A 14,865-nucleotide genomic window follows, 5' to 3' on the forward strand; every position below is an offset into this window, starting at 1 on the left:
GCAATGTGAAATTCTAAATCCTAAACAATTTGGCTTCAGGAAAAAAAGATCAAACAATTGACGCTTGTAAACAGTCTTTTGAACAATGTTGTTGATGGCTTGGAAAGGCGAGAAGAGAACAAGTGCTCAGCATATTTCTTGACCTATCCAAAGCATTTGACTGTGTGCATCATGAAACACTGTTTGCACCAGTTACAAAAATGTGGCGTTCGGGGGTCTGCCAAACGCGGTGGCTTGCTTCTTATCTTAAGAATCGAGATCAATGCGTGCAGATTTCGAATGTCCATCTCTAGTAAAATTAAAATAGCCCACAGTGTCCCTCAGGGTTCTATTCTTGGGCCTATTCTTTTTTTAGTTTACGTCTGTAGACTTAACTCAGTGATCCAGCATGGTGATCTGATTCAGTATGCCGACGACACGACTCTTTGCTTCAAAGGAAAAAACTACACAAGATTTGGAAATCACATCATTTGCGGAACTGACTTCATGCATTCAGTATTTTACTGACAGGAATTTGAAAACAAACCAATCAAAATCAAATGTCATCAATTTCTGCCTAAGACCAAGGGAATTTGCAAGGCAACCTGCTGTATTTGTGGACGATGTCCTTTTAGAGGAAACTGGATCCACGAAATTCCTGGGGATGTACATTGATCAAGGTCTGACCTGGGACGACCACGTTAACAATATATGTGCTAGAATTACTTCTGGCATATTTGCCTTGCGAAGCCTAGCTAAATACTGTTCCCCCTGAAGTCTTAATGACGGCATATTTCGGTCTCATATATCCGCACTTTGCGTATGGCTTGAGACTGTGGGGGGGCGTGTGCCAAACACAAGATGGAACACGTTTTCAGGCTTCAAAAAAAGGCAATTAGAATTATTGCAAAGTTGAATTACAGAGAGTCGTGTAGGGACTCTTTTAGGGAGCTGGGTTTGCTGACATTGCCCTGTCTCTATATGTTTCATGTGATCCTGTACTGTCAATTGAATTGCACTTTAGTCCGGGGCAGGGACTTTCATCAGTATGAGACTAGAGCCAGGGACAACTTTAGAGTCCATAGTCATAGACTGGCGGTATCTCAGCATTTTACCGCATCAGGTTGGCGTCGGCTTAATCAACAAGCTCCCTGAAGTGTAAAAAATGCAACTAATCAAATCCAATTCAAAACTCGTCTCAAATGCCTGTTGGTGTCAAAAGCATTTTATTCGCTAGAGGAGTTTATGATGAGTCACTGGGATATCTAAAAATATCTTAAATTACCCAAAATTTAAAATCTGGATCCAAAGATAGTGTGAATTAGTGTGAATGAGTGAAATGTAAGTCTGACTGTGTGTGAGTGTGTAGAGTATTCGCTGTTTGAATATATGACGACTGCTATACAATTATATATATTGTCTAAAAGCAATAAAGAAATTATTTGAGTACAAGAGCAGGTCTTGATCGATGAGATACGATTTGTATTTCAGCACATAACACAGCTTTGGTGGCAAAGATTGGGTCAGTGTGAATGTTGAGATCAACCTCTATAAGTTGAAGAAAGAGACCAAAAAAGAATGTAAAGGCCATTTAAAAAAATTTTACAACTAATTTTGATATTAATCAATCAGTATCAAATTAGTACACAAACTTTCTCTCTTTAATGTTGTACATTTGTACATTTTCGATACTGCCAGAAACTCACAGAGAGCCTAGGTAAAATTTTGTGATGTTCCATTTAAGATCTAATGAACTACAAATCAGGTAGGAGTACACCACACCACATTCCATGTAACAGTCTTCCTGCAACGCTTCAAATCTCTAGCTCAGTTTTATTCTGTTTGTTTCAAATTGATTTATTGTGCTATTTTCTCATTGCCATCATCGTTACCCGTAAGTTCAATGTGAAAATTTAGCTAACTCTCAACCATAAACCTATGGAGTTCACCATCATCAAAAAATCAGTGTTGCCTATTTATAAAGTAAGCATCATGCAAAATTTCACGTTTATAGCTCAGTTCATTTAGGAGATATCGTGCGGATAGACAGACAGAAATGAAATTTTCCCACGTCCACGAGTGGTAGACTTCATTAAAGCTCAGCCAACAGTTAAAAAATTTAAAACGCATCTGATTATTTATTTGTTGAAATTGTAGCAGGTCAAAATAATCTTCTATCAGCTGTCATGACTGATGCTGTAAATATGTACATTTAAACGTACAAATGTTGTTGAAGAACGTTTTCTAAAATCCAATTAACGTTTTCTAAAGTTCAATTTTTTTTATTCAAATGTCTCACAAGGAATATTTTTGCTGAAAACCAAAATTAAGTTATTTCACTATTACAATATTATATTGCTTTGTCAGAGACACCAATATGTATATAAAAATTACTACAGGGGCTTAGTTATCTCGGATTTTCTGAACAATTAATTGTCACTGTTACGGTAACCAATTATGATGTTATTGTATATTATAACAGTTAAAATAGAATATTTGATTTATAGGTCAGACCATCGGTATTGTATTGGAAAGCTAGTTGCAAAATATGTGGCAGTAAATCTTTTACACTCTTATCACTTTTTACTGTTTTTGTGTTACTTAAGGTCCATTAAAAAGAGAGTAAGAATAGGGTTATCTTGTGAATATATGAGAGAGCAAGGTAAAAAAATCCTCAGTGTTTTATTAGTGTCAAAGTCTGTTACCTTTGCTCTCTCATGTATTCAAAAGATAACACTATTACTACTCTCTTTTTAATCGACCTTAAATCACACATATCTTATATATATAAAAATCTTGAGTCACGATGTATGTTGCCAATAAACTCCAAAACGACTGAACCAATTTCAATCAAATTTCACATGTATCCGTAATTTAGTCTAACTTAGAAGATAGGATAGTTATTATCTGAATTATTCGCTTATGTCGTGAATATAAACGAATAAAATGAAGAAAAGTTTTCAAAGCGCCTGCACATTATAACCTGCAATTACGAGATAGATACGTATATTAAACAGTGAAACACTATTTGAAGGCGCTAAGTTATGATGTATAATTGTCTAAACTAAATTTTTGGTTGAACTTAAAGGTTGAGTGGTAGACCACTTTGTAATAAAATACATTATGCATGTACAATACATTTTTGACATATTTTCTTGATCGTGACATCAAGGTAAAATCTACATCGGGGTTGGAAATATAATTTACTTCAACCAGAAATGCTCATACGCGGGCAAAACTTACGAAAAGCGTGCGAAGCCGCGGGAAACAGCTAGTAAGTATATATATATATATATATATCCATACACACACATACACATACAAGAATCAAGAATCAAGAAGTTTATTAGCCATTGGTCACAACAATATGAAATAGGCATCGTCAAAATATACAGCACTGATATTTACAACAACAAAATTAGTTATTACAATATTGTACTATAATTATACTAATTTTATGACCAAGTAACAGGTTTAATGTAATCTATGAAGAGTGTGCACATGGTTTGTTAATTACGTTATAGCTAATACAGTATAGAAAAATCAGAAATCTACAAATCAAACTAATCAAAAAATGATATTTATGTCAGAATCTAAAAATTCTTTTAAAGAGTAGAATGGATTGCATATGAGCCAGTTACACGTACACATATTGTACAGTTTAATAGTGACATTATTGCCCAATTCTAAGTTAATCTTAAAAAGGTATACATTTTACTACGTATTTGATATTGTAATTTTTTTTACACAAATCTTATGATGATATTTTAAAAATTAAAATCTTACAATTACTGGTTTATTTCACAAAAAAAACATGAATATTTTATGTAGTGTTATTGTCTAATTTTTACTACTAGTATTTATTTTTCAGGTGGAAAAAATTGTCTAATGATTATAAAGTTGCATCTGTAAGGTAATCTTTCAGTCCTTTTTTTAATTTATCTAGATTATTTTCATATTTTATCGCATCTGGGATATATTTTTTTAAATTTTATACCTATGTACGTTGGTTTTTTTTTTTTTCAAAAAATTTCAGTGTGATTAAATAAAAATTATAATGTTGTTAACTGGGACATGAACATGATAAAACTGATTTTCATAGAAATATTCACTCCCTCTATTAATTAAAAAATATCTCCAAAATTCATTCAATTCATTCAAAATTCATCTCAGTATTTTCTTGCAATACCTTAGGTATGGACTGACTTTTAACTGTGGTTTCCTCCTACAGTTGTTAATAAATAACAATCTGAACAATTAAAATGTTTTTAGGAAGTAATGTCACCATTTTAAATTTATTCTATAGCCTAGTATATGTTTTCACTACGTAGAATTCAAAGTTGTTTTCTCACATCCTCAACCAGCTGAGAATGATTTAATCTGAAATGTATTAAGTACTCTGTTTCTCATCATATTTTACAATGTATTGGTGTGATTGTAATACCAGGAGGGACGTACTTCATGATATCGCGGTCGCTGGGTCCCGAGTTCGGCGGAAGCATCGGGTTGATCCTGTCTCTTGCCAACGCCATCTCCTGCGCCATGAACTGCGTCGGGTTCTGCGAGTCACTGCAGGACCTACTGAGCCGGTACGACATCAAGATCATCGACGGGGACATCACTGACATGCGCATCATGGGCTGCATCACCATCACGGTGCTGCTCGGCATCGTCTGCATCGGAATGGAGTGGGAGGCCAAGGTATAGTTTATAAACATATGATTCGTTTCAAATGTCTCGTAGATGAACAGACGTGTAGAATATATTAGATTTTTTAGCTGTAAGAGTGTCCTGTATTAAAGTGTCCTTACACTCTAAGACATTTGTAATGGTAGTGTATACCACACTGACATAAAAACTGAAAAAGCCTAACCACAAAAGTGAGAACATCATAAAGAAAGTCTGCAGAGGCTTGCTACTAAAGGAATAAACTTTGTTCCATTGACATGACATTCATTTACATTATTGTTGAGTGTATTAAAAATCTGCACAATATCGGTCTTGTAGCCCATTTATATGTTGACAGTTCTACTGTCTACAGGAAATAAAGACTGTACATTTGGTTATTGAATACTTAAGAGAAGTCCGTGTTCCTATCATTTTATACAGTTGTTTCTTTAACTATGTTGTAAAAGGCAACCTTGAAATAATGACAACAATGACCGGTGGCTGGTTCACTGTCAAGGTAGGCTATGCTGAATACCTCCAACAGCTAGGAGTTCATGAGAAGTTCCGCTTTGATGGGTTGAAATAGATTATTTTAAAATTCTATGTTAATTAAAATGTACAATATTAAAATCGAGTTCCGTTAAAACAATAGTAACACCCACGTGAGTGAAGACTCGTTTGAGTGATATTGTTGTGTTCCAGACACAAATGGCCCTGATGGTCATCCTGCTGATAGCCATCGCGGACTTCCTCATCGGAGCTGTCATAGGGCCTCAGAACGAGAAATCCATCGCCCAGGGCTTCGTAGGCTGGAACTGTGCGTATACTTCATATAGCCTAGGTTACTTATCAAAAGGTGTATTTTCTGTTAAGGATAAAGAATTTGGAAAATATAAATCTGGGTAAGATAAGGTGAATATGTTATTAGTATTCAGAAATCAAAATTGTCAGTCAGTAAAAAAAATTTTATTTTGTTTTACCAGAAACTTCATCCAAGATTTTCGGTAAGGCACAGAAAGACTTTGATGATGAGTCTATGAGTCAGATCCAAATAAAATAAAGCTTTAGGCAATTTTCAGCAAAGAATGACTCATAGTCTGGATGACGCGATGACATTCATGTATTCTTGTGTGAACCAACAACACTGGAATTACATGTATGACAAAGATCAGAAGATCAGCTTACAGTACAGTAATATACATTATATACTATAAGTGTCCTTGAACTGGATGCTCTCTTAATCACCTTTTAAAGAGAGCTTTCTCTCCAATGTTTATCAAATTACTGAGGAGTTTCCAAACAAATATTGACCTTGAACTTTCAGGTAGTAGACAATGCTCTTTATTTGTAAATATCAAGTTTAGAATTTGTATCAGTTCAGGAATGGTGTAGTCAATGTACAATGTTCTTATAAGTTTTATGGAAAGTGTTTTCTCCAGTCCAGGAACCCTGAGTGGTGTAGAAGGGCTGCTGAAGAAGCCAAACTGTAAAAGGACATTGAAGCCAAATTTGGAAGGGCATTGAAGTAGGTTGCTCTCTTGTATGATGGTTTTTTATGTACAGGGACAGCTGGTGTGCTGTGAGATCAAAGTGGTGTCTATTTCTTGTGTTGTAACAGTAATGGTCTTCAGTTCTAGTCTGCCCTGATGTAACAGAATGTTGAATTGGTTTGGAGTATGTAGAGAGCTATTATTCATAATTCCCTGGAGGCTTCCCTGCAGCTGTCTTGAGGCTCCAGTCCTGCAAGAGCTGTAACAGCTTTCGTTTGTATCAGGACTCTTCTGAGGCTTGTTTCTCTCCAGACTATTAGTCTATACCTAAGGTGGGACTCAAAAAGAGAGTGATGGGCTGTTTTGGCAACATCCACATCACTAGTTTCTTTAATTCTTCTTATTACATAAAGGCAAGACCTAAGTTTTTAGCAGTTTGTCCAGATGAGGCTTCCAGGATAGATTGTTGTCCAGAGTAAGGTCTAGGTATGAGGCATATCCAGAAAGAAAATGTACTCAGGTTCTCTTGGCCAAAGGGATTCTTTTTTCGGTGTGTTGGCTACACTGCCGTGTAGCCCGATTCCTTCCCTCTGCAGCGAGACAGGTTCGAGGTCAGTACTTGAGAAATATCGATGCGACAATACGTTAAGTGAAAAATTATATCCAATTTCCCGCCAAGTGTGAAATACGCGGTGTCATCCGTTATATCGCTTGGAAGGTAAAACTCTGATTGAGGTTTATAATGGGGTAAAAACTGAATAGGTTGATAAAGCTACAAACCGTACAAGCGTTTTCAAGTGGTGTCGCAAGTTCAAAAGTAGTCGTACGTCTGTGCATTATGAACAGAGGAGCGAAGCCTTTCAACTGTGACTAGAGTTCTAAAAAAAAAAATTTTTAAATGCGCTCTGTAATGATCAAAGATTGACTCTAGATGAACTTTCTGTGATATTTTGCAAATTTCCAGATCTCTGCTACATGAAACCATCACAGAAACTCTCCGCGAGGTGAGTCCCAAAACAGCTGACAGAACAACAAAAGTTAAATCGAGTAGAGGCTGGGCAAGAGTTTTTTGAGATGCTACAAACTCCATGGAGATAAATCTCGTCTCTATTGTTTGGAATTAAGCAGTTTTCACCTCATTATAAACTTCAATGCGTATTTTGGACTTGGCGGGAGATTTGATTACCATTTTTCACAAAACGTATTGTTGCATTGTACTTACCTCGAGTTGCGGAGGGGAGAAATCAGGCTACACAGCAGTGAAGCCAACATGTCAAAAAAAATCTCTTCGGTAGTGAGAACTTCAGTATACTTTCTTTCTGGATATGCCTTGTACTTTGTTGTGAGGCAGGGCAGCCATTACATGTTCAGGATGGCGTTGTATAACTTGAAAAAACAGTTGAAATACAATAAAATATGAACTTATTGAGTGTGAGGAATTTGAGAAAGTATGAACGGCACTGTGAGAAGGTAGTGCTTTGAAGAAAAGTGGGTTGTTGTGATTGCAAATGCAATACAGGATACAGTAGTATTCTATAAGGGTACATTATGAGGCTAAATGTTTTCCTGACAAATCCTGTTGCATATTATAGCATTGTAGTTTATGTTAACCTTTAATTGAGGTCAGATTTTGTTAACCTTAAAGAATTATCATTCAGTTGTATGACCAAACTTTTAAATTGTATTCAATTTGAGTTAACTAACTATTCATTAAACTAAGTAAAGTGATATTATCAAAACAAAACTGGAAAATCTGATCATTGGCAGAAGGTGGGAAATGATTGATTGAATATAAAGAACAAGGAAAGTAACAAAGAACGTGAATGTTGAAGAGATAAGTGCTTTTCTTGTGCTGACTGATGGAAACATCAATAACTGTCATTTAAGCTTTTTCATCTAGTCTCTAAATCTTTCCAAGCAATATTCTTCTTTTTATTAGTGTCTTGAAACACGAGACTAATATATTTCCTGTAAAACTATGATTATTATTTCTGATATTTGTAATTGAATGGCTGTGCCATGACCAGACATGGGTAACCTGAAGTGTTATAAACATATGAAATGGCTGGCTTGACTGTTCAGGCTTTATTTTAAAGACATTTAAAAAGGTGTACAGTTTGACTTATGTTACCATTAAAGTCTATGTTAAGATCTTGTTGGCTGCGGATACACAGTTAAATCAGTGTAGTATTCAACAATTTTTTCAGTAACTTTAAATGACTTCTTCCATTGTTTGAGATGGTGAAAATTATTTTTTTCACATTAGTATTTGTATAGTATTTGTTGTTATTTAAAAACTTTGCTTTGTTTCACTCTGTATGATAAATATTATACTTTCCTCTTATAATAATCTTAAGGTTTTCTCAAAGTGTGACCTCACATGAATGACCGGATGTGACGTTATTGTGGCATGTTGCAGGGACGGTGATATCCAACAATATAGGACCGGACTACAGACAGTACCAAGGAGTACATCACAACTTCTACACAGTGTTCTCTGTCTTCTTTCCTGCAGCAGCCGGCTTCCTGGCTGGAGCAAACATATCCGGAGATCTCAAGGTTGGTAGTCCTGTATAATCGTACAATGTTGTCTCTGTAGCATGAGGAGGAATGAAATTTAAATTAATTATTACTAGTAACACAGTTTTATAACATTACATTGGTATTGAAGGAGGAGCTCTTCTTATAGGAATAAGCTATTTTCTATTATTTGATAAAAGAAAACTCACAATTATCCAATAATTTTATTTTTACACACGAGTCCTTTCGACATCAAAGATGTCATCGTCAGGTGTGAATCAACAATTTGAAATAGTATAAATATTTTACAATTAAAAACAGTTATTAGCTGAATAAAGCTTAATACAAGATTTGTTTAGTTAAAAGTAATATAAAATAAATATTTATATATATGTATAAAAGTTTGGGCAAAAAGAATTTTGTTATATTTCAAAGGAAGGGTGAATTTTGAATTGGTCCAAAATCATTGTTTAATATTTTATCTTTATGTTTTTTACGTATAATGTTTCATAAGTGTCAAGGTCTTCTAGTTTATGAACTTGTTTTAATGATGTAAAGTTTTTAAAGGTAAAGTGATTTGTTTCTAAGTTTGGCAATAGTTGATTTTTCAGTTTGTCTGTATTTATAATAATCTTTCGTGTTCTTTAAATATTTTTTAATGGTTCTTTTTGTCTGGCCAATCTTTGATGTTAAGTGGCCTTGTGAGAAAAAATAAAATTATTGGATAATTGTGAGTTTTTTTTATCAAATAATAGAAAATAATTACATTGATAGTGTTGAAATTAATTACTATTCACTAGTAAAGTTATCATATACTTTCACATTTTAACCTGCTGTGTGTAAGTAACTTGTATTCTATGATCTACTCTGAAAAATTTAATAACATTGACAAAAACAATTTTTAAACTGATTTAAGAAAACACTGGTTTGGTGTTTTTTTTACAAAATGAAATAAATGATTAAATTTGCAATATTTGTAATATGAAAAATTATTTAAAAAATTACAATAGGGGTTACAATAATTGTAAATTAAATAATTATTAAATAATTAAAAAAATCTTAAATAATTATTATTTAAGAACCAAATGAGTTTTTAGATAAAAATTGTTTGATAAATGTATGAGTTTCAGTAGAAAAAATAAACTTTTTAGTAGAGCAATACATTTTTCAGTAGAATAATACGTTCTTCAGTAGAACAATATTTTTTTCAGTAGATTAACATTTTCCAAGGGGTATAACTTTATGCTATTGATCGTCAAATATTGTACACGAGTAGGCTATAATTTAACCCTTTGCACGCCAGCCTATTTTCCAAAAGTACTACCCAGAAACGCCAAGGGTATTTTCAGCAGTTTTGCAAGCTTTCACAAAATTTATCATAACTTTTTTATTTTTTAACAGATATTGATGATTTCTTTACCATTGTTTTGCTTATAACATTCTCTTGTTAAGTTGGTAAATTGTAGTTGCATAAATGTAATTTAAACTTATAAAAAAATAAAAATTTAGAAAAAAAAAATTACAATTTTCAAAAAAATGTTTTTTAGCTCAAATAAATGGTTTCAAAAACCATTTAGGCTGATTGCCTGTTATATCCCAGTAATCCATATCTACCCCTTAACCGAATTACAAAATTTCAAAAGCCTACCTTATATAGAAGTCCAGTTGTGATTTTTTCACTAAATGTGACACGGGCACAGTTTTTTTTAAGTTGCATGGACGTTGTATGTAATGTTACACTATATTCACAAATCAATATTTGACACTATACAAATCGGTACTTTGGGATTATACCAACCACACCAGTATGAAGAACACAAAAATATAAATTTATAGATATATTATAAACAAACGTTATAGAACGAAAAATCAACTCTTTAATTACAAACTTACAAAGATTATCAATTGTTGATGAGGTCAGATTCGCTTAAACTTTTTTCAATGAACTTAGAACGTTATAAAACGATGTAGTTGAGTAGCAGAATTAATATTCCATCAATCAACAAGCATTTCCAGGTATTGTGATCCGTATTGTGGTCGCTGTTATCTTATCTTTCTCGAGAATCCCGATTATGGCAGGCCGCGCGGCATGACATGATTATTTAAGTTTTTTGCACAGTACATAATTGCCTTTCCATTACAATTCAATTTATATTTCTGATCAGCCCCTCTAGAATTATATTTTACTGATAGATATTATCTCGAGGGATGTTTTTCTTTCGTTGACATCAGCGCGAGCTTCGGAAGCACCCGCATTTTGGGTGGCGGAGTTTGATCAAGAATAAAAACAAGTTTTGTGTGTTTTTTTTCAATAAAGAGTTTAGTTTTTGTTTGGTAATGTTTGTTTTTGTTGAATTTTTGTGTTTGGAGAAATGTAGGGGTAAAATACGAAAGTACAACAAAGGGAATGGGCGGCGAGACTGCAGTCACCTTCACGTTATCTACTAGACCGCTCGACTTTGACCTCTGTCTGAGGATGGGGAGGGGTTTGCGATAAGACAATTCCTGTTTTATATTGACGAAATATTGTTCTACGCTAATCTAGTAATCAGTAGAAGCTAAATGTCAATTGTCTGAGGATGGGGAGGAGTTTGCGATAAGACAATTCCTGTTTTATATTGACGAAATATTGTTCTACGCTAATCTATTAATCAGTTGAAGCTAAATGTCAAATAACGATTCATGTCTGGGTGTGGTCGGTATAATCCCAACGTACTAATGAATCTAATAAAAGGGGCATAATAAAAATTCCCTAACAACAAAAGTAGTGAGAGAATTACAAACGTAAACAACGCACAGCAACACAAACGTAACCTCACTCTCGACCAAACAATCCAACAGCTGCGAAGCTCAAATACGACCAAACAAACAGTCCATAAAGGAATTAACTACTTTGTGGTTGCAAAGCAACTAATCGAATATCGATTAGTCAAAATTTCGCGGCAATCAGATGAACTATAAGAAAATTACAGGCGAAAAACGTGACGTACCTATATTACGGCCATTGGCGATTTTCGGTTGAGTAGCCGACGGCCGTACTATAGGTACGTTGGCGTGCAAAGGGTTAAAATCCAATGATTGAATGGTTAGTTAGTAAATAAGTATTTTTTAATTTTGATTATATCTTTGAAAAGTCGTGTTTCAGTTGATATGTATCATGTAACGAAACAACAGTAGTAACAAATGTAGCTGTCTTGTTATCCTCCCTAATCCTGTATTATTGATTTATTAAAAAAAAGGTAATATAACTATTGTGTATTGTGTTTACAGTGAGTGTTTGTGTTACAGGACCCCCAGAAGGCCATACCGAAGGGTACGCTGCTGTCTATAGTGATCACCACCCTCTCATACATGGGGATGGCTGTGATAGCCGGCTGTATCGTGGCCAGGGACGCCACGGGGAATGTGGAGGACGTCGTCAACGGCACCTTCACCAACTGTACTGGCATCAAGTGCAAGTACGGTCTCCACAATGGCTTCTCCGTGAGTGCATAACCGTTCTAACTCGTTATGTATCTCTTCTCCTTCAGTCAGGTTATACAATAATATGAGGGTTTTGATTAACCTAGGATTTTAGAATACATTGTTATTGAAAGCTAACCACGGATATACTAAAATCCTAGGTTGATAGGGACATCTTGGGATGGATCGTTTCCAATTTTTTGTTAACAATTTTGATGGTCCTTGGATGGGAAACAGTGACAAAAGAGTCCACTCTTGGAATAAAACCAATCCTGTTTGAGAAATAATATACAGTTTTGTATGTTTTGATGTTAAACGGTGGATAGTTCCCTATATCTGAATTTGATTTATTCTATCTAAATAAATCAGCCTTTAGGTGAATGAGAGAACTCATTTTGAAGTTTGATGTAAATTTATTTCCCTAGAAATTCCTCACAAAATTGTGGTTGGTGAATTAAATATGAAATCCTCTGCCTCTTTTGTTTACTTTCCCATTAATCTTGAATATAACCTGAATTAGTGGTTAAATACAGCATGATATGACGCTGTTGCATTATCATAGATAAACTAACACTGAATTACTTTTTTACTAAACGTAACAAGCCAGTTCTCATATTAAATCGTGTTCTTTTATTTTATTTTAAATTATAAATTTTATGTTAAAAATTCTAGCACATTCTATTTATTAAATGCTATTAAAGATATCAAGTTAAGATTCATGTTAAGTTATCGTGGCGGACGATCAACTGAAGCCTGCGCACAGGCTGAATGCCCATGCAGGCTTTATTCCTTATTAATTATTTAAGTAATATCTTAGCTAGATAACTAGTAAACTATTGTTTTCAAAACAATTCTGTTTAGTTCTTTACTATTGTCATTTGTGTATTTCATGTACAGTTGATGGAATAAACATTCATTCATTCATTCATTCATCTCCTAATGCTGAAAGTTTGTTGGTGATTTGTTCTAAGTTTAAAGTTGTGCTTTATCTTTTACCAAGTTAATCAATCTCAGATCTATATTGTCCTTTTGCAGTTTAATTCAAAAGCTTATAGAAATGAAGTGATTGCTCATCAAACTTTTGTCAGTTTACAGTTTTCCATTTTCAGTTTGTCTTTCAGCATCCAGTTTTACTGTTCATCCATGTTACTGATAAGTTGTAATACACACTGCATCTTTCATTTTTATTTTTCTGCTTGAAATTAAATAGCATGTGATATTGTTAAAACTTCAATAATCTTTAAAATTAGTCATTTTATTATGTAAATATTTTGAAAAGAAAAATATCATTTTTGTAGATAAAAAAAATGTTTATTGAAATTAGGAGGGGAGTTACTTCAAATTAGTAACTTCTACTCGAGCAAGGCATTATTGAAACTATTTTTATCATCAAGTTTTTTGTGAGACTGAAGTAAACATCTGCAATCCCACACGACGTAGAGACGGAGTCAGTAACATCAAAGCCTTCCGGTTCACATTGTGTTGAAACATTGCTTATTTAATTAAGTTCTTGAGATATTTTGATCTTGCTCTTGAGAGCCATTCTCAGTCATCAGATGACTCTGATAGCTCTCCACAGCAAGGCTAAAATATTTCAAGAATTTTTGACCCAGTGTGAACGTCTTAGATGTTAGTAATGACACAAGGCTTAGGTTTCGAATTATTGTAATCAGTAGTGTATTGTACTCATGTTGTACGACAGATCATGGAGCTGGTGTCCGTGTTTGGACCTCTTATCTACGCAGGGTGTTTCGCTGCCACGCTGTCGTCTGCTCTCGGCTCACTCGTGTCCGCACCTAAGGTGTTCCAGGCGCTGTGCAACGACAAGCTGTATCCGTACATCGAGTTCTTCGGCAAGGGTTACGGCCGCAACAACGAGCCGGTGCGGGGCTACATCCTCACCTTCTTCATCGCCATCGTCTTCATCCTCATCGGTCAGTGCAGACTCGTAGTGAATTATTATTCCCTAAAGATCTCCTCTTGTACTTAAAGATTGTTGTTGTTGATTTTGAATTGGATTCTGATCCATTATTATACGTAATGTATGTTTTGTTTAAGTAGGTGTTGGTAACTCTTTGATGATGTAAACATTATTATATTTTATAATAGTTTTATATTTTTCTCTTGCAATGTCCGACATTGCGATTTTGCTGTTCCACTCTTATGCAGACATTGTGATTACATCATTTTATTTAATTTTCAGCCAGTCACGATGTTTCCAATTGGTGCTGTGATCGCACGTTAGAAACTACTAACGACAGATGGAAAATTATTATAATCTGCTGGGTTTTGTTGCTAATCTAGCCAGTTTCTTAACCTATTTTCAGACATGTTCGTTTACGTCACTAATGCAGTATCTCGTTATTGAGTACACCTTTTCTTTCTCATTTCGAAGTTATTGCTGAGCAAGAGAATGATGATAATTGTATTATTTAAAAATATATACAAAGTGATGGTATACCATACATTCTACCAACATTGGAAATAAGTAACAAACTGTAACATTGATGACAGCCTAAGCCAAGGCCCAGCAGCGAAGTGGTGAACAAAAGTGGATCTGTTTTGATTGACTTGATGGACTTGATTTTCCTTGTTACACATTGTTATGTGGCAAATGACCTAACACATTGTAACAACGTGTAAGGAAAATTGCTGTGCGATCGCACCAGTCGGCAGACGGCAGAAAATTGAGTAAAAGTGACATATCATTACAAGTGCCATCCGACATAGATGTTGTAACAGTTAA

At 34.4% G+C, this 14,865-nt stretch overlaps 1 protein-coding gene across 4 annotated transcripts in view; it reads left to right on the top strand.

Moving 5' to 3' along the window:
- Positions 1-14,865, top strand: part of LOC124366940 (solute carrier family 12 member 1) — a 227,806-nt gene that overhangs the window by 167,197 nt on the left and 45,744 nt on the right. For all 4 annotated transcript variants that reach the window (XM_046823553.1, XM_046823551.1, XM_046823554.1 and 1 more), the window contains 5 exons: positions 4,427-4,680; positions 5,350-5,464; positions 8,557-8,696; positions 11,946-12,140; positions 13,822-14,053. In XM_046823553.1, the coding sequence (XP_046679509.1) occupies positions 4,427-4,680; positions 5,350-5,464; positions 8,557-8,696; positions 11,946-12,140; positions 13,822-14,053 (936 nt within the window). The remainder of the gene's footprint in view (positions 1-4,426; positions 4,681-5,349; positions 5,465-8,556; positions 8,697-11,945; positions 12,141-13,821; positions 14,054-14,865) is intronic.

Source organism: Homalodisca vitripennis, chromosome 7 (assembly GCF_021130785.1).
Source record: "Homalodisca vitripennis isolate AUS2020 chromosome 7, UT_GWSS_2.1, whole genome shotgun sequence".
Taxonomy (NCBI): domain Eukaryota; kingdom Metazoa; phylum Arthropoda; class Insecta; order Hemiptera; family Cicadellidae; genus Homalodisca; species Homalodisca vitripennis.